This window comes from Acomys minous (genome assembly GCF_964271855.1).
Source record: "Acomys minous genome assembly, chromosome: 4".
NCBI lineage: Eukaryota > Metazoa > Chordata > Mammalia > Rodentia > Muridae > Acomys > Acomys minous.
Genome location: NC_140486.1, coordinates 11697633 through 11720758, shown reverse-complemented (window position 1 = coordinate 11720758; position 23126 = coordinate 11697633). Strand labels below are relative to the sequence as shown.

At 45.5% G+C, this 23126-nt stretch overlaps 1 protein-coding gene and 2 long non-coding RNA genes across 11 annotated transcripts in view; 2 read left to right on the top strand and 1 right to left on the bottom strand.

The window, feature by feature from the left end:
• Window positions 1–28: 28 nt before the first annotated feature.
• Window positions 29–1927, top strand: LOC311596325. The gene is made up of 2 exons (XR_014778799.1): window positions 29–176; window positions 1273–1927. It is a non-coding gene; the product is annotated as an uncharacterized lncRNA (long non-coding RNA).
• Window positions 1928–20193: 18266 nt separating this feature from the next.
• Window positions 20194–21428, bottom strand: LOC311596998. Of its 2 annotated transcripts, none has more exons than XR_014779049.1 (2): window positions 21184–21428; window positions 20194–20892 (listed from the first exon to the last, which is right to left on the bottom strand). It is a non-coding gene; the product is annotated as an uncharacterized lncRNA (long non-coding RNA). The 2 variants fall into 2 exon arrangements; XR_014779050.1 differs by having other exon boundaries at window positions 21235–21428.
• Window positions 21429–21609: 181 nt separating this feature from the next.
• PIAS2 (protein inhibitor of activated STAT 2) overlaps window positions 21610–23126 on the top strand; it is an 84348-nt gene continuing 82831 nt past the window's right edge. For 7 of the 8 annotated variants that reach the window (XM_084780980.1, XM_084780979.1, XM_084780986.1 and 4 more), the window contains exon 1: window positions 21610–21772. In XM_084780980.1, the coding sequence (XP_084637106.1) occupies window positions 21749–21772 (24 nt within the window). In that variant the 5' untranslated portion in view covers window positions 21610–21748. Of the gene's footprint in view, window positions 21773–21905; window positions 22236–23126 lie in introns of those variants that run through there. The other variant, XM_084780981.1, reaches the window with a different exon arrangement.

The window sequence follows — 23126 nt, the reverse complement described above, 5'->3', positions numbered from 1 at the left end:
CGTCTGCGCGGTCACCGTCAATCAAGAGGCTGAGAGGGTGTGATTGGTAGAACCTTTGGAGGCGGGCTTTGTGATTGTTGGGGTTCTCCTAATTCGGACTTGTGCTGGGAAATTGTTTAGACGGTTGTGACCCAATGGCTGTGCTTTGACACAAACCCCCTCGCCAAAGGATAAAGGTTTGGAGTTCTCCCAGCTTTTCTTTGAAATAATGCCCCAGGTGGGGAGTCTACCAATACTATGGCTGCCAGGGTCTTTCAGGAATACAAGTTTCCCTTCTCCATCTGCCTCATGGGCCCAGTTTCCGCCAGGAGTGGACGAACATGGGCTCCAGGATTTCCTCTGTTTTATTTATTATTATGTATACAGTGTTCTGCCTGCATGTACACCTGCAGGCCAGAAGAGGGCATCAGATCACATTAGGGATGGTCATGAGCAACCATGTGGTTGCTGGGAATTGAACTCAGCCCTCTGGAAGAACAATCAGGCTCTTAAGCTCTAAGCCACCTCTCCAGCCCCCATTTTCTTAATATATTAACACACTTAATGACTTCAGTGTCTTTCCCCATTTTTCTTTCTTCCCTCCCTCCTTCCCTTCCTCTCTCTTCTTTTTAAAAAGCTAATGTAATAGAACCGTTATTTTTTTTTATTTAAGTAATTTATTCAGATTACATCTCAATTGTCATCCTCTCACGTGTATCTTCCCGTTCCCCCTCCCTCTTTCACCCTATTCCCCTCCCCTAGACCTCTGATAGAAGGAGACCTCCTCCACCATATGATCCCAGCCTATCAGGTCTCATCCTGGTAGCCTGCTTCCCCTTCCTCTGAGTGCCACCAGGTCTCCCCACCAAGGGGAAGTGATCAAATAGGGGCCACCAGAGTTCATGTCAGAGTCAGTCCCTGCTCCACACAATTGTGGAGAATGTGCTGTCCAGTGGCTAGATCTGGACAGGGGTTCTAGGTTTACTGCATGCATTGTCCTTGATTGGTACAGTAGTTGGAGCATACCCCCCTTGGTCCAGATCCACCAGCCTTAATGGTCTTGTTGTAGGTTTCTAGGACCCTCTAGCCAGGTGTGGTGGCACACTCCTTTAATTCCAGTACTCAGGAGGCAGAGGCAGGCAACTTGCTGCGAGTTTGAGGCCACCCTGGTCTGCAAAGCGAGTTTAGGACAGCCAAGGCTACACAGAGAAACCCTGTCTCAAAAAACCAAAAAAAAAAGGGGGGGCAATAAAACTTTTTAAAAGATTTATTTTCATGTGTGTGTCCATGCAGGCCAGAAGAGAAGAGGGCTCAGATCCCCTGAAGCTGGACTTAACAAGCAGTTGGGAGCTGCCATGTGAGCGCTGGGTCCCCTGACAAAACAAGAAGTGCTCTTCACCAAGCAGTCACCTTTCCAGCCCTCCTTCTGTCTTTCTTACGTCCAACTTTCTGAGACAGGGTCTCGTTGCACACCAGTCCTGGCCCAGAACTCGCTATTTGCACTAAACTGACTTCTAACTTGCTGTGATCCTCCTGCCTCTGCCTCCATACACTTAGAATTTACAGGTGAAAGCCACTATATTTTATCTTTTCCCTCCTGTCTTTTTTTTGTTTTTAAATATGTTATTTATTTTATGTATATGAGTGCTCTATCTGCATGTACACCGGAAGAGAGCATTAGAGGGTATAGATGGTCATGAGCCACCATGTAGTTGCTAGGAATTGAACTCAGGACCTCTGGAGGAGCACCCAGTGCTCTTAACCGCTGAGCCATCTCTCCAGCCCTTCTGTCTTTTTTGTGCCAAAGCTTCCCCTCTTCATTATTTTCTGTTTTCATCCATTCGCTCTGGTCCAGATATAAAATACTCAAGTGTTCTACATCTTTTAAAAATGTATGAGAAAACCCTGTCTTGAAAAACAAAAAAACAAAAAAAAAGTATGAGTTGAATTGAGTGCACTCTCAGTCTGTCTTTTTCTTCGTTTCTTCACTTCCCATCCACTTCTCACATTATACTCTTTGCTCTTTTGAATTCTTGGGGCAGGAGGGGGTAAATGGGGGAGGGGCGGCTGGGGCGGTGTAGGCTCAATTTTTTTTAACCCAACATTTTTATTAACCCAACAACTTATTAACCGAGTGTACATCATTTATAACCCAGCCAACCAAAACAATAGTAAAAGAGGATTAAAGAACACAATAACAAAACTGTAAGGATATCAGTTCCAAGGAATGATTCTCCTGGCATAATCAGCAGGATTCTTTCTGTTGGCACCTGGAGTAACCAGAACCCGGAACCTCAGCAGGAGCCAGAACCTGGAAGCCTTCCCTCAAGCAGTTCTCTCTAGGAGCATCTCAAAGTGGAGCAATGAACAGTTAAAACTATCTGAACTCTCCAGAAAAGCCTCGCCTCCAGTTTTCGGCTCATTTATATATCTCTTCCCAGAGTCTGGTCACGGGATCTTTTCATCTGATGATAATCAAGCTCCTGTACGAGGTGGTTGGTCTTTCAATGGATTAACCTCACCTGTTCTCTCACAAGATCTCTCACAAGATCCCGCACCTGGGATCCTAAAAGACAGGCTCATCTCTCCTTCAGGGTGGTGTGTCTCACGTTGCCAACCCTTGTGTCTCAGCCTCCTGACTGCTGATATTACAGACATGAGCAACCATACTTAGTCTTCTTACTGAAATGTGCCACTATTTTCAAGGTACTAGCATCTATAACTTATTAAGCATCTATGGTACCCAGTACTATGTGATTTAGAGCCCTGCCTTTGTTACCCTATGAAGCATGTGCCACCACTCTTTTAATTATGTGAGTACGTGTGTGTGTGTGTGTGTGTGTGTGTGTGTGTGTGTGTGTGTGTCTGCGAGTATGGGTTCCTGCAGAGGCCAGAGGTGTTGAATCCCCTGCAGCTGGAGTTACAGATAATTGTTAGCTGCTGACGTGGGTGCTAGGACTAAACTCATGTCCCCATCAAGAGCAGTGTATGCTCTTAGCCACTGAGCCACCTCTTCAGCCCTGAGGTAGAGTCTAAGGACAGTGCATGTGAGACCCTGTTTTAGACAAACAGCAGAACAATTATCAGTGCAGATAAAGCAGACTTTATTGGAAAAGGATGCTATTAGGACTTTAATATGCAGAAAGAAGTCAATGCCTAGCTTAAAGCTGGTAACTAAAGAAGGAAGCAATGTTTATTTCCCATCCAGAACCTCCTAGGGCCCTTCATCATTTTCTTAAACCTCTGTGTTCTATAAATGGAATAACAGAGCTTGGACAACTGTACATCTGGTTACAACATGGTCTACTACATATTTTAAGCACTGTTTAGAACCACTGAGGAGGAAAAAAAAAGGCCCTTTCAAAATAGTATTGTTCATCAACAATTCCTGTGGTTACCCGAGTGCTCCAATGGAGACCAGCCCCTCACCAGCTACAGCACTCAGGAGAACAAGTCCTGCACCTCTCCTGGACAGCACAATAGAGTTGATCCCGGGGTGAGTGGTGAGGGACACACAGGTAAGTCAGCCCTGAGAGCTAAAGCTCTGGAGAGCTGGCCACATCACTCCTCTGCCATGAGGTAGTATGGGTGCAGGGGCAAAGCATTGTCCCACTTGCCCCTCACCACCTGCAGCAGTTGGGAGAGCTGGCCCTGTCCCTAACTAGCTGCAGGAAAGTGAGCCTTGCACCTCACCTGGGCAGCACAGTAGAGAGAGTTCCAGAGAGCTGGCCTTTAGGAGAAAGATACCCTCTACCCCTCGCCCCTTGACACCAGAGGCAATTGGGAGAACTGACCCTGGGGCTTATGAGAGTGGATGAGCAGGCCCTGCACCTTAGCTAGGCATCACAAGGGGAGCATGTGAGCCAGCCCCACCACTTGTCTGCCATGAGGTGGCATGGGTGAAGGAGTGATCTCCCTCTCCCACACCATCTGTATTAGCCAAGAGATCTAACCTGAGGTCATGAAAGTGGGAGGGCTAGCGATGACCCCTCACTTGTAGTAGCACTTGAGAAAGAGGGCCCTGCACCTTGTCTGGGCAATACAATGGTGCTGGCCCTGATGGCGAAGGCATACCCTTAAGAGTGTGGGAGCAGGAGAGCTGTCCTAGCCCCTCACACCCTCACAGGCTGCAGCACTTGGGAGAGTGGGCCCCGCACAAACCTTGACTGGGCAGCATAGCAGAGCTGGCTCTGGAGGCAGGTGCAGTTGAGTTGGCATGAGGGCATGAGAGCAGGAGAGCTGGCCCTGCCTCCTGCCAATGGTGGCATTGGGTGGCCTAGCTGAAGCAGTGCTGTAGGGCTTTCCCTGGTGGTACGGATAAGGGAGAGCTGGCACAATGACCAGCTCAGCTACCACCCAGGCCTAGATCCAGAGCCCTCTGAATTGCCTCTCCCAAAAATCTATATCATTTGCGAATGATCGGGACATGTGAAAGGGGCCAGTCCTGTTGTTCCAAATCTGCAAGATCTCCATGACACAAGGCAACAACAGGATAACCAGGAGGATCCAAAATTGATGGTGTCACAGAAGCCACAAATGGCAAACTAGAACAACTCATTGCAATGAACGTTGCCAAGTGAAGACGTGGACAGAGGGATATACTGTGACACTCTACAGCTTCCATGATGAATTGTCTGCCCTGCTCTGTTGTTGTTGTTTGCTTGTCTGTAGCCTTGGCTGTCCTGGACTCACTTCGTAGACCAGGCTGGCCTTGAATTCACAGCGATCCGCCTGCCTCTGCCTCCCGAGTGCTGGGATTACAGGTGTGCCCCACTACACCCTGTAGGCTTTCCCCAGGATTCTGGATTCCTCTTTCTCCAAAACTCTCCTCACTGCCATGGTGTTTGTCCACCATGTTGCTGGCCCTGACTGCGGCTTAATTCAAACTGTGTAGGTTTTTTCTCTTTCTCTTCTCTGTCTTCCTCCTCTGGCCTGATTGCCTGAGCTAGTGTTTTTCATTTAACCGATAGTAAAATTGTCCTTATCGGGTGTGATGGCGCGTGCCTTTAATCCCAGCACTCAAGAGGCAGAGGCAGAGGCAGACAGAGCTCTGTGAGTTTGAGGCCAGCCTGGTCTACAAAGTGAGTACAGGACAGCCAAGGCTACACAAAGAAACCCTGTCTCTGACTTCCCCACCCCCCAAAAAATTGTCCTCAAGCTTTAAAAAAAGAAAGAAAGGAGTATATGTTGCCGGAAGGAATGTCTGTGTGGTTATCTGGAGCATCATGCCAGAAAGCACTGCACAAGACAACTGAAGAGAGGTTGTGACCAGAGCAGCTTCAACAGCTGTTCCATTTGCTCAAAGTGTCCTGCCATTAGTGTGACTCACTTTAAAGCCTCTTTATCTCTAACGCTCAGTCCAAACTTAGAAGACTGAAATGCTTCTCTGCTGGCTGACAGATGGGCTCTTCCCCCAGATGAATCAGCCCGGCTATGGTGTATGATCTCATACTAGGAATAGGTCTGCAGGAGCCTCAGGGAAGACAGGCAACTCTGATGTGTCCCCTCAACCTCAAAGGATCTGGCTCTAATGCTTGGGAAGGCCCAGCACATAGTTTTCAGTGGATCTTAGCAACTAAAGTTACTATATTTCCCTGTTCTTCTCAACCTTCATTTTGAGTATCCCATATTTACTGATAATGACTTCTTTTCTCCCACTCCCCTGTTTTGAGCTCCAAATGGGACCCATGCCCTATGTCCCCGCAATTTATTTTTTAGGTTTTAGTTTTTTAAGAGCTTCAGTCTCAGTGTCCTGATTACTTCCATGTGTTCACCTGCTCTTAGTGGTGCATAACTTGCGGTGGGACAGGGTTCACTTTATTTGTAGTGAGAAGAAGTCTTATTACTGAGTGGGTGAACAGATAATAGATAAATAAGCTGGGTGTGGTAGCTCACGCCTTGTATCCCAGCACTTGAGAGGCAGAGGCAGGAGGATCTCTGTGAGTTCAAAGCCAGCCTGGTCTATAAAGCAAGTCCAGGACAGCCAAAGCTACACAGAGAAACCCTGTCTCAAAAAACCAAAAGAAAAAGAAAAATAAAGAAAAACAAAACTAATAATAAAAATAAGCCAAATGAAAGTGTGTAAGAATGGTGCCCTGAGGAGTACCTGCGCTTCGGGAGCAGCACAGCCAGGGTCAGGGCAGAAAGGGGCAGCATGGAGGGACATAACAGGAAGTTGTAGGGTCTGAGAAAGGGAAAAGGAAGGCCTAGTACCTTTCCCATAACCTTCCTAACTCAGAACTCACCAGAAACCACGGCTTTGCTTCTCAAGTTGGACCCCAAGGCAGATGGCTAGTTTTTTGTTTTGTTTTGGGTGCACCACCAAGCTTTGCTGAGGATGGCTAGGTTTTTGTTTGTTTGCTTTTGTTTTTTGTTTTGTTTTGTTTTGTTTTTTGAGACAGGGTTTCTCTGTGTAGCCTTGACTGTCCTGGACTCGATTTGTAGAGAGAATGGCTAGTTGAAAGGGACATTAAGCCCTAAGTGCCTCCTAATTCAGGAGTGAATATAACAACATTTGAATAGCTTGCTTTTTAAAAAAGATTGTTATTGCTGTTAATTTAATGGTCTGGCCTAACAAATGTTTATTATTACACTTATAATTATTATTTGGACCACTTTCACAATTAATAAAGACATAGACAGTTGGGTGCAGAGGCGCACACCTTTAACCATTGCACTGGGGAGGCAGGGTCAGGTGGATCTCTATGAGTTCAAGGCCAGCCTGGGCTACAACTCAAGTCTAGGACAGTCAGGGCTGTTACACAAAGAAACCCTGTCTCGAAAAACCAAAAAGACCCAAAACAAACAAACAAAACAAAACAACAACAACAACAAAAAAAAAAAACAGGGCTGGAGAGATGACTTAGAGGTTAAGAGCACTGACTGCTCTTCAAAAGGTCATGAGTTCAATTCCCAGCAACCACATGTTGGCTCACAACCGTCTATAATGAGATTTGTATACATAATAAATAAATAAATCTTTAGAAAAAAACACAAAACAACAACAAAATCCTAAAAATAATGAATAAATAAAGACATTGACAACTGATACACTTCAGAATAGCGCTATCACCTGGTGCATGGCAGATACTAACCACTAAGCTACTTTCCATTATATTCAACCTTCCATCCCATGCTGTCTGCCTCTAATAATTTCTATTTGGCCTACCTCCCATCCATAATCCCAAAATACTTGCTAAGGTTGTTCATCTGGGCCAGTTCTTTTCTCGTGGGACTTCAGAGTTCCTCCTCTGGGCCCACATGGCTCCCTCCTGTCCCACAGTGATCATCTCCTTCCTCCTTCCTCCCGTATCTCTCTGCTTCTTCCTCCCATGACCCTTCCCTCCTCAAAGCCTGAACCTCCACCCCACCCTTCCTTCTGCCTTGCCCAGGCCTTTTACTCAGACAGTCTTGGAGGCAAGGTTTCACAGGTATAGTTGGGGTATTTGAGAATGTGCTTGTCAGGGCAGCAATTAAATCTTGGGACCCAGTAATTAATATGAAAATAAAGCCGGGCATGGTGGCACACGCCATTAATCCCAGCACTTGGGAGGCAGAGGCAGGCGGATCGCTGTGAGTTCAAGGCCAGCTTGGTCTACAAAGCAAGTCTAGGACAGCCAAGGCTACACAGAGAAACCCTGTCTAAAAAAAAAAAAAAAAAAAAAACAACCCAAAAAAAATATATATAGCACCAGACCAACCTCCAACAGATTTTAAAAATGTAGGCAAGTTTCAGCCAAACAGAGAAACCTCTGCTGTGGGCCTCAGAAACCACTGGTGATGGAATGAGGCTGCTAGCTTGTGAGCTGTTGCTAACACAGTCCAAACGATGTTACCTGATAGTCACAGGGCATTATGCTTCAGACCAGCAACATTCCTACCTTTCTACAGTCATCGATGTTCAAGGCTGATCAGTCCTGGGGACTGAGCTTAGGTGGCCAGGTTTGGTAGCAAGCACCTTAGCCTGCAGAGTCATCTAGATGGCCCTATTATTGTTTCAACGCCATTTAGGCCGGGCATGGTGGCGCACGCCTTTAATCCGAACACTCTGGAGGCAGAGGCAGGTAGATCACTGTGAGTTCGAGGCCAGCCTGATCTACAAAGTGAGTCCAGGACAGCCAAGGCTACACAGAGAAACCCTGTCTCAAAAAACCAGCCAACCAACCAAACAAAACCAAAACCAAAAACTAAACAAACAAAAACCCAAACCATTTATTCCTTTTTTTTTTTAATGTGTTGGTTTTTTTTTTATCATTTCACTCACTGGTTATTCATTTTCTCCTCAAAGCAGATTTACTTTTTTCCTACTACGTTACCGAACCTATGCCATAATTCTACCTTGGAGAAGGTTCTAGAATCTAGGTTTTAAAAATCATAATCTACATTTTTTTTCCTCCTTAAAACAGGGTCTTACTAGGCAGGTCAGGCTGGCTTGGTACTTACCCTCCATCTTAGTCACTTTTCTATTGCTGTGATAAAACACAGCGCCCGACGTAACTTGCAGATGGATAGGTTTAACTTGTGGTTCTAGAAAGATGGGATCCATCACCATTACAGCTGGGAAGTGTAGCTAGTGGAGCTGGGCCTCAGGCCGCTCTTGTTTTTAAAACACCATCTCAACCATCTGATTTTACTAATAGAGACTCGGGAGCCAGATACTGAGGTGAAAACTTGCTAACTCAGAGAGGCAAAGAAAGCACCTAGGCCACCTTCCTACTCCACCAGTGTCCTAGAAGGAAAAGGCCCCTCTCCTCCTCCACACTGTCTGATATACCCTCAACCCGATGTCTCTTCCTTTCTGTTTACTTCTTGTGGGCTGGTTGCTCACTCTGACTTTATTTTATTTTATTTTTTACGTTTTGGGGTTTGTTTTTTTTTTTGAGACAGGGTTTCTCTGTGTAACTTCCCTGTCTAACCTAGACTCACTTTGTAGACCAAGGTGGCCTCAAACTCACAGAAATCCACCTGCCTCTGTCTCTTGAGCGCTCGGATTAATGGTATGCGCTACCATGCCTGGCCTTGCTCTGCCTTTTGACCTAGGGTTGACTTTATTTAGCTCTTGGATTAAAGGTATGTGCTGGGGTTGAGCCACATGACAACTAGACGTAGGTTTTTCTAGTACACAATCTTGGAGTTCACAGTGTGATCAAATATCCTGCAACACACTTCAAACCACAGCCAGGAAGCAGAAATCAAACTAGGAATGCTACATGTCTTTTGAAAGCTAAAAGCAACACTATGAATGTAACATTAATACAATCCCTGATTGTTTTGTGGTTCTTCTTGCTGTATGTAGTTCATTTATATATGTGTAATAATATAAGTATGTATATATAAAATATTTAAAAGAGGGCCTGGAAAGATGGCTCAGCAGTTAGGAGCACTTGCTTGGCTTCCAAAGGTCCTGAGTTCAATTCCCAGCAACCACACGGTGCCTCACCACCATCTATACAGGGATCTGATGCCCGTTTCTGGCATGCAGGGGTCCATGCAGATAGGTCACTCAATACATAAAATACATAATAAATAAACAAAAGAAAGCTAAAAGCACCTTGCCCACCCCACCCCTACTTCCTTCAGCAATGCCACACCTCCTAAACCTACTCAAACAGTACCATCAACTGGAAACCAATGCCCCAATGCAGTGAGGACTAAGGAGCCACATCTCATTCAACCCTAGCCCTGTGCTTCAGCTCTCCCTCCTGTGTGGGGATCTTGCAGGCCCCTAGTCCCACAGGCTTTTAATCTATCCACTTTATGGTACTGATAAGTCATAGAAAAGGAAGAAATTTGCGAGTGAATGCATTCAAAATATGTTAAAAAGAAACATAGAAGATAACAAAATAGGAAGATGATTTATCCCTTATTAAGAACAAGCATTCTAAACCAGGCTTGGTGGCTCATACCTTAATCTCAGCACGTAGAGAGGCAGAGGCAGGCCGATCTCTGTGAGTTCGAGGCCAGCCTGGTCTACAAAGTGAGTTCCAGGACAGCCAAGGCTACACACAAAAAACTTGTCTCAAAATTAAAATAAAAAAATTCTAAACGTTCTGTCAGGCAGTGATGGAGCATGCCTTTAATCCCAGCACTCTGGATGCAGAGGCAGGTGGGTCTCTGTGAGTTTTAGGGCTTTGTGTTCTACAGAGCAAGGTCTAGGAGAGCTAAGGCTACACAGAGAAACCCTGACTTTTTAAAGAGGGGATGTTTCCAGACAGCTCATGGACATCCCCCAGCCTCTGGCTCCTGAGTGCTGGGATTACAAGTGTGTACCACCACCACCTGGCTAATTTTTAGTTTTTAATCTCAGAGTTTGTAATGAGATTTCTTTTCTTTTTCTTTTTCTTTTTTTTTTTTTTTTTTGGTTTTTCAAGACAAGGTTTCTCTGTGTAGCCTTGACTGTCAAGAACTCACTTTGTAGACCAGAATGGCCTCGAACTCACAGCAATGTGCCTGCGTCTGCCTCCAGAGTGCTGGGATTAAAGGTGTGTGCCACCACGCCCGGCTGAGGTTTCTTTCTTTCTTTCTTTCGTTCTTTCTTTTTTTTTAAGATATAATTTCTTTTATGTTCATTAGTGTTTTGCCTGCATGTGTCTGTGTGAGGGTTTCAGATTCCCTGGAACTGGAGTTACATACGGTTGTGAACTGCCATGTGGGAGTTGGAAACTGAACTGGGTCCTCTCGGAAGAGCAGCCGTGCCCTTAACCACTGAGCCATCTCTCCAGACACTAATGAGTTTTCCTTTCTTTTCTTTTTGTTTAATTTTTAATTTTTTCAAGACAGGGTTTCTCTGTGTAGCGTTGGCATAGTAATGAGTTTTGTAACTGGACTAATTTATTTATTTATTGGTTTTTCGAGACAGGGTTTTTCTTGTAGTCCTGGCTTTCCTGGACTCACTTTGTAGACCAGGCTGGCCTCAAACTCACAGCAATCCACCTGCCTCTGCCTCCTGAGTGCCGGGATTAAAGGCGTGTACCACCATGCCTGGCTCTAACTGGACTAATTTTAAGGTCGTGGCCTATTGTAGTATTCCCATAGACTGAATTCAGAAATAACAATAATGTAAAAACATTTCATTATTAAAAAGTGTCAAATATGAGCTGGAGACATGGCTCAGAGGTTAAGAGCACTGACTGCTCTTCCAAAGGTCCTAAGTTCAATTCCCAGCATCCACATGGTGGCTCACAACCATTTGTAATGAGATCTGGTGCCCTCTTCTGGCATGTCAAGTGTCAAATAAGGTAAGAATAACAGCCATTGAGTCATAAAGAAAGTTCACACAAATTTTCTTCAGCGAAGTTTATTAGAATGAAAGGGTCTCAAAAGGCCAGAGATTGGAGCTTGAGGTGGGAGGCAAAGCATTAGACAGAATACAGAGATCTGAACAAAAAGGCAAAGAAAGACTTCCCTTTAAAGCCAGGGGAAAAACACTATTCATGAAAATTGAGGGACTGAAGAAATAGCTGCTCTTGCAAAAGATGTGAGTTGGGTTTCCAATGCCCACATAGAGGCTAACAACTGTCTGTAACCACAGTTTGAGGGGATCTGACCACCTCTTCTGGCTTCTCTAGGCATTGCACATATATCAAAGTAAATAGACCCTTAAAATATGAAAATAAGGGCTGGAGAGATGGATCAGAGGTTAAGAGGCCTGACTGCTCTCCCAAAGGTCCTGAATTCAATTCCCAGAAAGCACATGGTGGCTCACAACCATCTATAATGAGACCTGGTGTCCTCTTCTGGCGCTCAGGTGTACATGCAGGCAAAACATTGTATTCATTATACATAATAAATAAATAAATAGCCGGGCGTGGTGGCGCACGCCTTTAATCCCAGCACTCGGGACGCAGAGGCAGGCGGGATCACTGTGAGTTTGAGGCCAGCCTGGTCTACAAAGCAAGTCTAGGACAGCCAAGGCTACACAGAGAAACCTTGTCTTGAAAAACCAAATAAATAAATAAATAAATAAATAAATCTCTTTAAAAAATGAAAATAAGAGGCCGGGCATGGTGCTGTATGCCTTTAATCCCAGCACTCAGGAGGCAGAGGCAGGTGGATCTCTGAGTTCAAGGCCAAGCTGGTCTACAAAATGAGTCCTGGATAGCCAGTATTGTTACACAGAGAAACCCTGTCTCGAAAAACCTTAAAAAAAAGAAAGAAAGAAAATAAGAGGGCATAGAGAGAACTATAGATGTGAAGGGAGGCCAGAGAAGTCTCTGCAGAGAACAGTCTTTGGACCAATTGTGAGAGAGCTTTTTTTTTTTAAGATTTATTTATTTATTATGTGTACAATGTTCTGCACGCATGTATGCCTGCAGGTCATAAGAGGACACCAGGTCTCAGATAGTCATGAGCCACCATGTGGTTAATGGGAATTGAACTCAGGACCTCTGGAAGAGCAGCCAGTACTCTTAACCTCTGAGCCATCTCTCCAGCCCTCCTCCTCCTCCTCCTCTTCCTCCTCCTCCTCCTCCTCCTCTTCTTCTTCTAAAAGATTTATTATGTATACAGCATTCTGCCTGCATGTGTACCTACCAGCCAGAAGAAGGCATTAGACTCTAGTATAGATGGCTGTGAGCCACCATGTGGTTGCTGGGGGAATTGAACTCAGGACCTCTGGAAGAGCAGGCAGTGCTCTTAACCTCTGAGCCATCTCTCCAGCCCTTTTTTTTTCTTCTTTAAACTCTAAAATGTATGTGCATTTGTGGGTCTTGCTGTGTATATACTATTTGCATGAGAGTACAGGGTCTCCTGGAGCTGGAGCCATAGGCTCCTGTGAGCTGCACGACCTATATGCTGGAAAAACAACTCAGGTTGTCTGCAAGAGCAACAAGTGTTCTTAATCCCGGAACCATATTCCCAGCTACAAGAAATGCTTTTGTCCCTTTCAAAAGTAGCTACCTTGCTGGGCAGTGGTGGCGCACACCTTTAATCCCAGCACTCCAGAGGCAGAAGCAGGCGGATCACTGTGAGTTCAAGGCCAGCCTGGTCTACAAAGCATGTCCAGGACATCCAAAGATACACAGAGAAACTCTGTCTCAAAAAACCAAATTAAAAAAAAATGTAGCTAGCTCAGCAAGAGTCAATAGTCTAGAAATCTCCACGTTTGCCCATCCTCTAAACTGTAATGCTCTTTCCCTTCCCACTGACAATTAAGACAGATTTTTTTTTTTTTTTTTTTTTTTTGGTTTTTCGAGACAGGGTCTCTCCGTGTTAGCCTTGGCTGTCCTGGACTCACTTTGTAGACCAGGCTGGCCTCAAACTCACAGCGATCCGCCTGCCTCTGCCTCTGCCTCTGCCTCTGCCTCCCGAGTGCTGGGATTAAAGACATGTACCACCACACCCGGCTCTAAGACAGATTCATAAAGCTGAGCTCCCACCAATGGGATAAGACTTAGGCATCACCTGTCCTACAGTAAAAGCAAGGCTGTGTCCTGCTCCTTAGCATGCTTGCTAGCATAGTGTGTATTGTGGCATACCTTCTTTTTAACCAAAAGAAACTGCTTGCCAGGCTACTTTTGCTTTGTGCTTGTGTTACTTTGTGTGATACTGAGAATACTCTTTCCAAACACAATCTCCCCAGCAGTTCCCCCGAGGAATCTAAGACCAATGCACTGAACAAAAGAAAGATTTGACTTTCAATAACTTTTTGATGGGAAATTTCATATCACATGGCAAACAGCATGGAAGAACCAGGCACCATAAATCCAAAGCTGCCAAGCACAGTGGAGATTGCTACTTTGTCCTTTCCTTTCCTTTTTTTTTTTTTTTTTTTTTTTTTTTTTGGTTTTTTTTGTTAAGAAACCTTTAGCTGGATGGAAGTGGCATACGCCTTTAATCCCAGCACTTGGGAGGCAGAGGCAGGTGGATCGCTGTGAGTTTGAGGTCAGCCTGGTCTACAAAGCTAGTCCGGGATAGTCAGGGCTACACAGAGAAACCCTGTCTCAAAAAAAAAAAAAAAAAAAAAAAAAAAAAAAAAAAAAAAAAGAAGAAGAAAAGAAAAGAAAAAAGAAAGAAACTTTTATTATCTCCACTTCAAATCATTTCTATCCAATGCTCTGGAGTTTATAGATGCTGCCATTTGTGTGCCGCTGAGATTTGGAGGTTTTTTTTTTAAGTTACTTTGTTTATTTTATGGGCATTGGTGTTTTGCCTACATGTATGTCTGTGTGAGGGTGTCAGATCTCCTGAACCTGGAGTTACAGACAGTTCTGAGCTGCCATGTCGGTACTGGGAATTGAACCAGGGTCCTCTGGAAGAGCAAGCAATGGTCTTAACTGCTGAGCCATTTCTCTAGCTCCCTTCTTTTCTTTTCTTTCTTTTCCTTTTTTCTTTCTTTTCTTTCTTTCTTTCTTTCTTTCTTTCTTTTTTTTTTTTTTTGAGATAGGGTCTTGCTAAGTAGCTTTGGTTAGCCTGGACTTCACTACACAGGCAAGGCTAGCCCTGAGTTTATAGAGATCTCTGCCTCCTGCGCTCTGGAATCAGAGTATGTGATCATGCTAAGACATAGATTGCTTTTTCAACCCTGTTCCAGCAAGAGGAACTGTTGTCATGACCTGATATAGGCCTGAGTTAAAGGTCTATGCTCATTTTTTTTTTTTGGTTTGTTTGTTTTGTTTTAAAAGAGATTTTATTTATTACATATGCAGTGTTTTGCCTGCATGTAATGCCTGCAGGCCAGAAGAGGGCACCAGATCTCACTGTAGATGGTTGTGAGCCATCATATAGTTGCTGGGAACTGAACTCAGGAACTTTGGAAGAGCAGCCAGTGCTCTTAACCTCTGAGCCATCTCTCCAGCCGAATGCCCATGTTTTAACAGAAAGGTAATGGTAGTGTTGAATGGAGTTCTTTTTGGTGGAAATGCCTTGGAACTGGCTAGAAATATGTGGCCTGCTGTGAGAGGAGAGATTATACATACACCCGAGTCCCTTCTCTCTCCCAAGGGTATACTACAATTTGAGGAAACTAAATTTGGGTGATTTTTTTTTTGACAAGTGGGATGTACAAAGTCTGAAGCACAGCTGAATGGCTTACAATAATGAAGAAAAGTAACAAGTGTCCTTAACACCTTTTATCACTTAGACTTTCCTTGACTATGAAGTACAGTTTCAGAAAGGCATCCAATAATCTGCTTCAGGGTGTCAACACTCCATTCTAAGATTTTCAGTGGCAATTAACAGGAAACTCAAAATAATTTAAACACCAGAAGAAAGGTATTAGCTTAAGAAAACTAACAAATGCGTATACCTTTAATCCCAGCACTCTGCAGGCAGAGGCAGGCAGATTGCTGTGAGTTCAAGGCCAGCCTGGTCTACAAAGTGAGTCCAGGACAGCCAAGGCTAAAAAACCCAAAACCCAAAAACAACAAAACCCCCAAATTAAAAAGCCCAAAGAACAAAACCACGGATTTTGCTGTGAAAAACACATGGGTTAAGGCTGGAAAGCCTCTTCTGTCACTCAAGCAATGGCATTACAAACATAGGCCAAACCACATCTTTGCTTTTTTGTTTGTTTGTTTGTTTTTGTTCTTTTGAAACAGGGTTTCTCTGTGTAACAGCCCGGGCTGTTGGTCACTTTGTAGAGCAACCAGGCTGGCCTCAAACTCACAGAGATCCACCTGCCTCTGCCTCCTGAGTGCTGGGATTAAAGGCGTGTTCTACAGCTCCGGGCTCCTGAAACACATCTTAAGAGCTTTTATTCACAATTATCAGAACTTGAGAGTAGTGACACTGTCAGGTGCAGGGACATGGAACCTTAGTTGCTTACAGCTTATGGTGGCTTGAATAACAATGACTCCCAAAGGATCACATATTTGAAAGCTTAGTGCTTAGTCACCAGGGAGTGGTACTATTTGAAAGGATTAGGAGGCGTGGCCTTGTTGGAAGGAGTGTGCCGTGTGTGTGTGTGTGTGTGTGTGTGTGTGTGTGTGTGTGTGTATGTGTGTGTGTAGGCTGTAGGCTTTGAGGTTTCAAACCCATAGTCCCTCTCTCTGCCTATGGGTGGGCTGTAGTGCAGCTTGCATGCCACCATGCTCCCTGCGATGATAATCATGGACGAAACTGGCAAGGCCCCAGTCAGATGCTCCTCTTACAGTTGTCCTGGCCATGGTGTCTGTTCACAGAACTAGCCCACTAGGTCCGTGGTACCAGGACAGGGGTATTGTTGTGACAGGCCTGACCGTGCTGCTTGCTGGTAGGATGTTGACTTTGGAGTAGGAAAGCAGTTGAATGCGTTAAGCAGAGCCTAGTGGGACATCCTAGAAGGGGCATGGAAGACAGTGGTTTTTGAGAGCCATGTAGATTATGACGGCCCAGCCCGAGAAGGTCCAGAGGGCAAGAATATTAGCAAGTGGCCTAGGGACCATTCTTGCTGTGTTTTAACCCAGAATGTGGCTGCTTTTTGCCCTTGTCCTAAGAATCTGCCCAAGGCTAAAGTGAGTTTTGGATCAATGGCTTTGGCAGAGGAGATTTCAAGACAGCCTAGTATTTAATGTATCCTGAGGTTATCAGTAATTATTCTTATGCATAATTCATCATCTATAATTATGAAAAGGAGAAAGCTGGACAAAGACATACAAATGTAGTTTGGGGAAAAAAAGAGGACCAGGAAGTGTAATGAAGCTAAATCCGTAGCTCATGGAGATAAAAAGTGAAGAAAAAAAAAACCTAAAAAACAAAAAAACAGGCAGATCTCTGAGTTCAAGGCCTACAAGGCTTGGTCTACAAAAGGAGTCCAGGACAGCCGAGGCTACACAGAGAAACCCTGTCTCGAAAAAACCAAACCAAACAAACAAAAAGTGTAAAAAACAAACAAACAAAAAACTCTGATGCTAAATGAAATAAAGGGAGTCGTTACCTTAGATCAAGACCTCACCCAGCTAAACTTCCAACCTGTGGACAGAAAGTAAAGAAAAGCTTAAGTAGTGAGGGAAATGAACAACAACAGAAAGCTGTTGAAAATGTAATTGAGGGGCTGGACGTGGTGGCGCATGCCTTTAATCCCAGCACTTGGGAGGCAGAGGCAGGCAGATCGCTGTGAGTTCAAGGCCAGCCTGGTCTACAAAGTGAGTCCAGGACAGCCAAGGCTACACAGAGAGACCCTGTCTTGAAAAACAAACAAACAAACAAACAAACAAACAGAAAAGAGTCTAGGACAGCTGGGGCTCTGTTACAAAGAGAAACTCTATCTCAAAAAACAAAACAAACAAACAAAAAGAAAGAAAATGTAATTGAAGGAGAACAAATTCCAGCTCCAGCAATCAGTAGAAACTGGCAGTTTCAGCCATATGGTTTTGGCTCTAAAGTCAAGGGTACAAGAAGGGGCTTGTGGAATCTCCTTCCATGGGTAAGGAAAGCTGCTGAGGCTGTAGGAGCAAAATTAACGCCATATCCTCTATGTAACTTATATTCTGCATTTAATACCATATTCTGTATCAGAACTTGTCTCCAGGCGACTTCACTTCTTCCTGTGTTCCAGGAATGACCACGCATTGCCATAAACTGCTAGCAGTTTCCAGAAACCCCACAGGAGCGATTAGCTAAGATAAAACAACTTCCCTGGAGACTCAAGTCTCCACTCAACCTGCCTAAGGAACTGTGAAGTTTCCACAGCTTCACCTATCCCTTCCCTTCAGGAACTGTGACCAAAATCTGCCCAGCCTAAGAATACAAAAACCCTAAAATTCTTCTATTTGGGGTCGCCTGTGTGCAGGTGGACCCCAGTGCACTGGAACAATACAGCCTCTTGCTTTTGCATCCACCCAGTCTCTGTCTCTCTCATTTGATGCTTCCTGGTATAACCTCTCCCGATCAGAGTCTTACAAGGCCAGGTGTGCGTCAGGGACGTCCTTGCATGGAGGCCCATAGAGGCCATTGAGTGAAGCTGTGAACGTGACGCCTGGGGTCTGGCGAGATGGCTCAGCAGTTAAGAGTACTGACTGTTCTTCCTAAGGATCCGGGTTCAATTCCCAGGACCTGGGCTCACAACTGTCTGTAACTCTAATTGGACACCCTCACACATACATGCAGGCAAAACACCAAAGCTAAACAGAAAAAACTAAAAACAGAAAAAAAGTGAATCCTGGATTGTGTTGGAGCTCCTAAAATATTGAAGACGCAAGAATTATGTGATACCTGCAACAGAGACCTACTAGTGAGTTACAGTCAACAAAGCTGAAAGAAGTTGAAGATCTGAAGAGCTCTTTGACATCAGAATGTGTAAAAGTATCTTACTCACCTGATGTAATTGTTGTCTCCGAGGCTTATTGCCTCCATCTGCTAACCTAGGCCTAGTCCTGGAAGCTTTTAGCCTCTGTACAATCTAATCTAGGCCTAGAATGTTTCAGCCCCTGGGATTTACTGCTGAATAAGCTCACCCTTTCTAGCTCTTTCTGAACTCTGGCTGGCTGGTTCAACTCAGCTGTTCTGGCTCAAATTCTTCCCCTACTTGACTGGCTCCTCTCAGGCTCTGACTTAATTGCTCTGCTTGGTCTCACACTAATTTTGGCATGCGTTCTCATCTTCTGGCTCCTCATTCTCTGGCTCCTTCTGTCTTCACATGTGTCTAGTTTGTTCTCTCTCCAACCTGTCTCGGTAAAACTATTCCAGTAAAACAGACTCTGAATTCCACAAACTCAACTCTACTGCACTGCCTCTCAACTGTCTCACTAGAACTCAGAGATCTGCATGCCTCTGTCTCCTGAGTGCTGGGATTAAAGGCATACACCACCATGCCTGGATGTAAGCTTTTCTTTACCTGAAATTTGCTCTATGCCAGGTGGGCCTTGAACCCAGAGATCTGCTGGCCTCTGTCTCCTAGGATTAAAGGTGTGTCTGTATTCCAGGCAAATCAAACATACATAGAAGGTCTTTGGATGTGATCTGTTACCAGAAAAGCCATGTTCTTAATTAAAATTCCTCTACAGACATGGAGGTGCAGGGTTTGGAGTTTGCCCTGCTGGGTTTCAGTCTTGCTTTTATCATTTCCTCTCTGTGCTCCCTTTCCTCCGTTTTGGAATGGTAACTTATACTTGTGCCATTGTATGTTGGAAGTATGTCATCTGCTTTTGATTTTGATTTTACAGAGGATTACACTTAAGAGATTGCCTTGAGTCTCAGAAGATACTTTGAACTTTTTTGTTTGTTTTTTTGTTTTTTGAGATGGGGTTTCTCTGTGTAGCCTTACCTGTCCTAGACTCACTTTTGTAGACCAGGGTGGCCTTGAACTCACAGAGATCTGCCTGCCTCTGCCTCCCAAGTGCTGGGATTAAACGGCGTGTGCCACCATTCCCAGCTCTGTTTAGGCTTTTATATTTTGCTAATAAGGCTTTCTATATACAATAATCAAATATCCTGTAACATGAGAAGGATTAGGGGTGTGGCTTTCTTGGAGGAAGTTATGTCAGTGGGGGTGGGTGTTGGAAGTTTCAAAAGCACATGGTAAGCTCAGAGTCTCTTTCTCTCTCTGCCTACGGATCGGGTTGTAGCTGTCAGCCTGAGTGTGGCCTTGCTCCCCACTATGATGATAACTGAATAAAGCTCTGAAACTGTAAGCAAGCTCCCAATTAAATGCTTTCTTTTATAAAATTCATCTTGGCCATGGTGCCTCTTTATAGCAATACAACTGCTGTGACTAAGAAACAGAACTACTAGGACACTGCGTTTTGTTTCTAAGCCTTACCTGAGTCAGCTGTGTACATTCCACTCACTTAAGTTCTGTTATTTATTACACATGGATAGTATACTCTGTTTAGACTTTCAGTTAGCTTTTAGGTAACAGTTTTAAGGAGAGGCATTCTAGGGCCTAGTTTTTTTATTTTGTTTTTCTGTGTTGGGGAAGGAGGCCAGGGATTATTATAGTCTAGCCATGGCCAAACCGAAGGCATTTGAGTTAGTACGGTCTGAGGAAGATCTTTGCGGGCAAGTGAGAACTAGTGGATATATACAGTAGAAACTCTTTGCCTAGAAGTGCAACGTTCTCAGAATGAATGTGACTGGGAAAAAGCCTTAGGTAGGAACAATATTAAACAGGTGTCTGAACTGGTTGCATTCCAACCAGTGTGAGTGCATTGTCTATCGTTGGTTTTGTTTTTTCAGCCTCACACTGTACCCCAGGCTGGCCTCCATCTGGCTACATGACAATTCCTGATCTGATCCTCCTGCTTTTGCTATGCCCAAAATTTGAGAGACTCCCCAAACAGACCACCCAAGAGCCGAGTACAAATGCAAAGACAAGGAAGTCTTTATTGCAGGTTCGAACCTGGGACACACCTCGTATCCACTGACACAGCTGATGCAGGGAAGTGGCCTCAAGTCTCAACTGAGAGGGGTTTTAATAGGTTTTAGACAAAGAAATGGGTTTTACAGTATATGATTTGATGTCATTTGGGCAAAAAAGCTGCAAGCATGGAGTTACAAGCCTTGGCATTTCATGGTTGGATAACAGGTGTTCATGGGGGCCTTAGGAACTTTGGCCTGGCTTCTCATAATTGGTTGTTGCTATGTGCCAGACCACCTGCTAGTCAGCTTGACCAGCAGAGTATATTTGGACTTCCCCAAGGTGAGCTGATTGTGTTGCTAGGGAATATTTTTCTGTTTAGACTAGTTTGTGTTTTTTCTGTAATCTGGGTTCAGCCCATGGCTAGGCTTAACACAAAACGGACTTTCTTTTTCAAGATGGAGTTTGTCTGGTCCTTCCACTTCAGCCTCCCAAGTGCAGGTATACAACCTCCCCCCCCATTTCCTCATGACCAATTTTTCATCCAGCAATCTTCTATCTCGTGTCTTTTCATTTTTCCCCATTGTCAGAGTTTCTTGATCTTTCAACTTCGTCAGGATTCTCTGGGGCCCTCTTTTCAGCTCTGCTGTACATACAGGTCACTGACATTAACTTCAAGGTTAGGAAAAAAAAATCAGCCACTGTCAAGACATAAATTAAGTCTTATTCAGCTGGGTGTGGTGGCGCACACCTTCAATGCTAGCGCTCAAGAGGCAGGTGGATCTTTTTGAATTCGAGACCAGCTTGGTTTACTAAAGCATTTCAAGCCAGCCAGCGGTACATAGTTGATGCCATGTCTCAAAAGCAACAACAAAGCACACACACACACACACACACACACACACACACACACACACACACACAAATCTTATGTGTGAGCACTATTAACTCGAACAACGGTTTACCCGTCACCCATGTTTGGATTATCCTACCACAGCTACTCTGCGGATGGCACTGTGGCTGCTTCCTCTGTTCTTAACCACCTTGGGAAGAGCATTGTGAGAATCTCTCCCGAACGAGTCCTGTCAACTCTTTTCTCCCGGCCACTTCCTCAGCCCAGGCTGTCCCTCCAAGTCCGGAAGAACGCAGCAGTTCCGTGTGATCCTACGAGCCTCGGTAGCAGCCTGTAGTCCGGTGCACGGAAAAGAGAGCGGGGGTGCAGGAAGCTAGGAGGCAGGCGAAGCTCGGCAGCTACAGGCCACCACCGGAAGCGCGTGGGGGGCGCTCGGGCGGAAGGCCGCGCACGGTGGGCTGGGGGCGCCACGAAGGGGCGGGGCCTGAGCGCGCCGGGGGCGGGGCTCCCGCGCAGGTCACGTGAGGGGCCCGGTGGTGGTGGCGGCGCGGTGGCGGCGGCGGCGGCGGCGGCGGCGGCGGCGGCAGCGGCCGTGGCGTCTAGAGAGGCGCCCAGTGCAGGATGTTGCAGGAGACGGCGGTGGTGTCTTTGGCGGCAGCGGGCGGAGGAGCGGTGACGGCTGAGGCGCCCGCGGGCGGGATAAGATGGCGGATTTCGAAGAGTTGAGGGTGAGCGTCGCGGGGGGGAGTGGAGGCCGCAGGGCGGGGGGGAGGGGAGGCGGGAGCTGCGCGGCGCCGCCGGGGCGTGCGGCCGGTTGGCGGAGCTGCATCCACGGGCGCTGCGCAGGGAGGGACAGAGCCCGGGCGCCGGGCCTCACACCTGCGGCCAGCCTTCGGAGGGAGGGCCGGTGGGTGGACTCGGCTGGGCACGGGCAGCGGCGTTCGCCTCGGTGCTGGCGACCCCTCAGTCCTGCGTGCCCGCCGTTCACCGTGTGAAGACCGCCCTCGGGAACGTGGAGTCGCGTTTAGGAATTTTCCTGTCCCCCCGCTGTGGGCTAGGCAAGTCTGTCACGAGATGAGGCCCCTTCCTCCCACCAGTGCTTTCTCCCTCAGCGTGGGGAGAAGCGCGGTCTTTTGGGAACACTGCCTTGCGTAGCCGGCCTTATACCCAGATACTTGTTTTGTAACCATGGTAAGAAATCGTCAAAGTCCGTGTTGTCATGCATTTGTAGTTTGTGCTCTTGAGGAAAAACTGTTTGCTAGCCCGAGGACAAGGTCATAACTTTATTGTTGGTACCTTTGTAGTTGGAGTTTAAAATAGAGGGAGTTGGAGGTTGCCTGGAAAAAGATTCTTCTTTTTCTCCGCTAGCCTGATGAGCTGCTTCTTCACAGAAGCTTTGTCTCAAACTAAACCAGGTGTGATAAGTTAGCTGGATTGAAATCCGAAATACTGAGGGCATATGTGGGATTTTTACAAGTAGGAACCCTGATTTTTTTCCCCCTTGTGTTTTAAAGTAGAGACGTAAGTATAGATTTGAGGTTAAGTGAAGTATAACCAGTTGGGATAACTTAGCCGCGTGTGGTATTTGGGTTTCTTTAACCTGATGAACTGTTTTGTAAGACTGTGATTGTTTGTGGGAAAAGATTGTTAGCTGGCTGGACACCAACAAAAGAGTGAATGTGGGAGATTGCACGGGGCCTACCATTTTCCCTTGTGTTTCAGAAAAGACTGACTTTCCCACTAAGAAAATAATATGGCTACGTGTTGTATCCACGCACACTTTATACTGAGAATCATGATCATAAAGGCCATTTGAACCATAACAGTCCTAAATGTTCTGTGGTGCTCCTGAAACAAGCAGGCCTGAGCCTTGCTCTAGCCAACTGAACTCTGGAGTTATTTTTTACCTGCAGTATTACCCTAACTTTTGAACAGTAGCATGTATATTTCCTCTTCGCGGGAAGGTAGGGCTTTGCTGCTGCTGTTGTTGTCATTGTTTGAATTTGGTTGGTGGAAATCTCTCTAGGGCTTGTATGAGACTTTTAGAAATGCTACTGGTTAAAGTGAAGAATTAACCTTAAT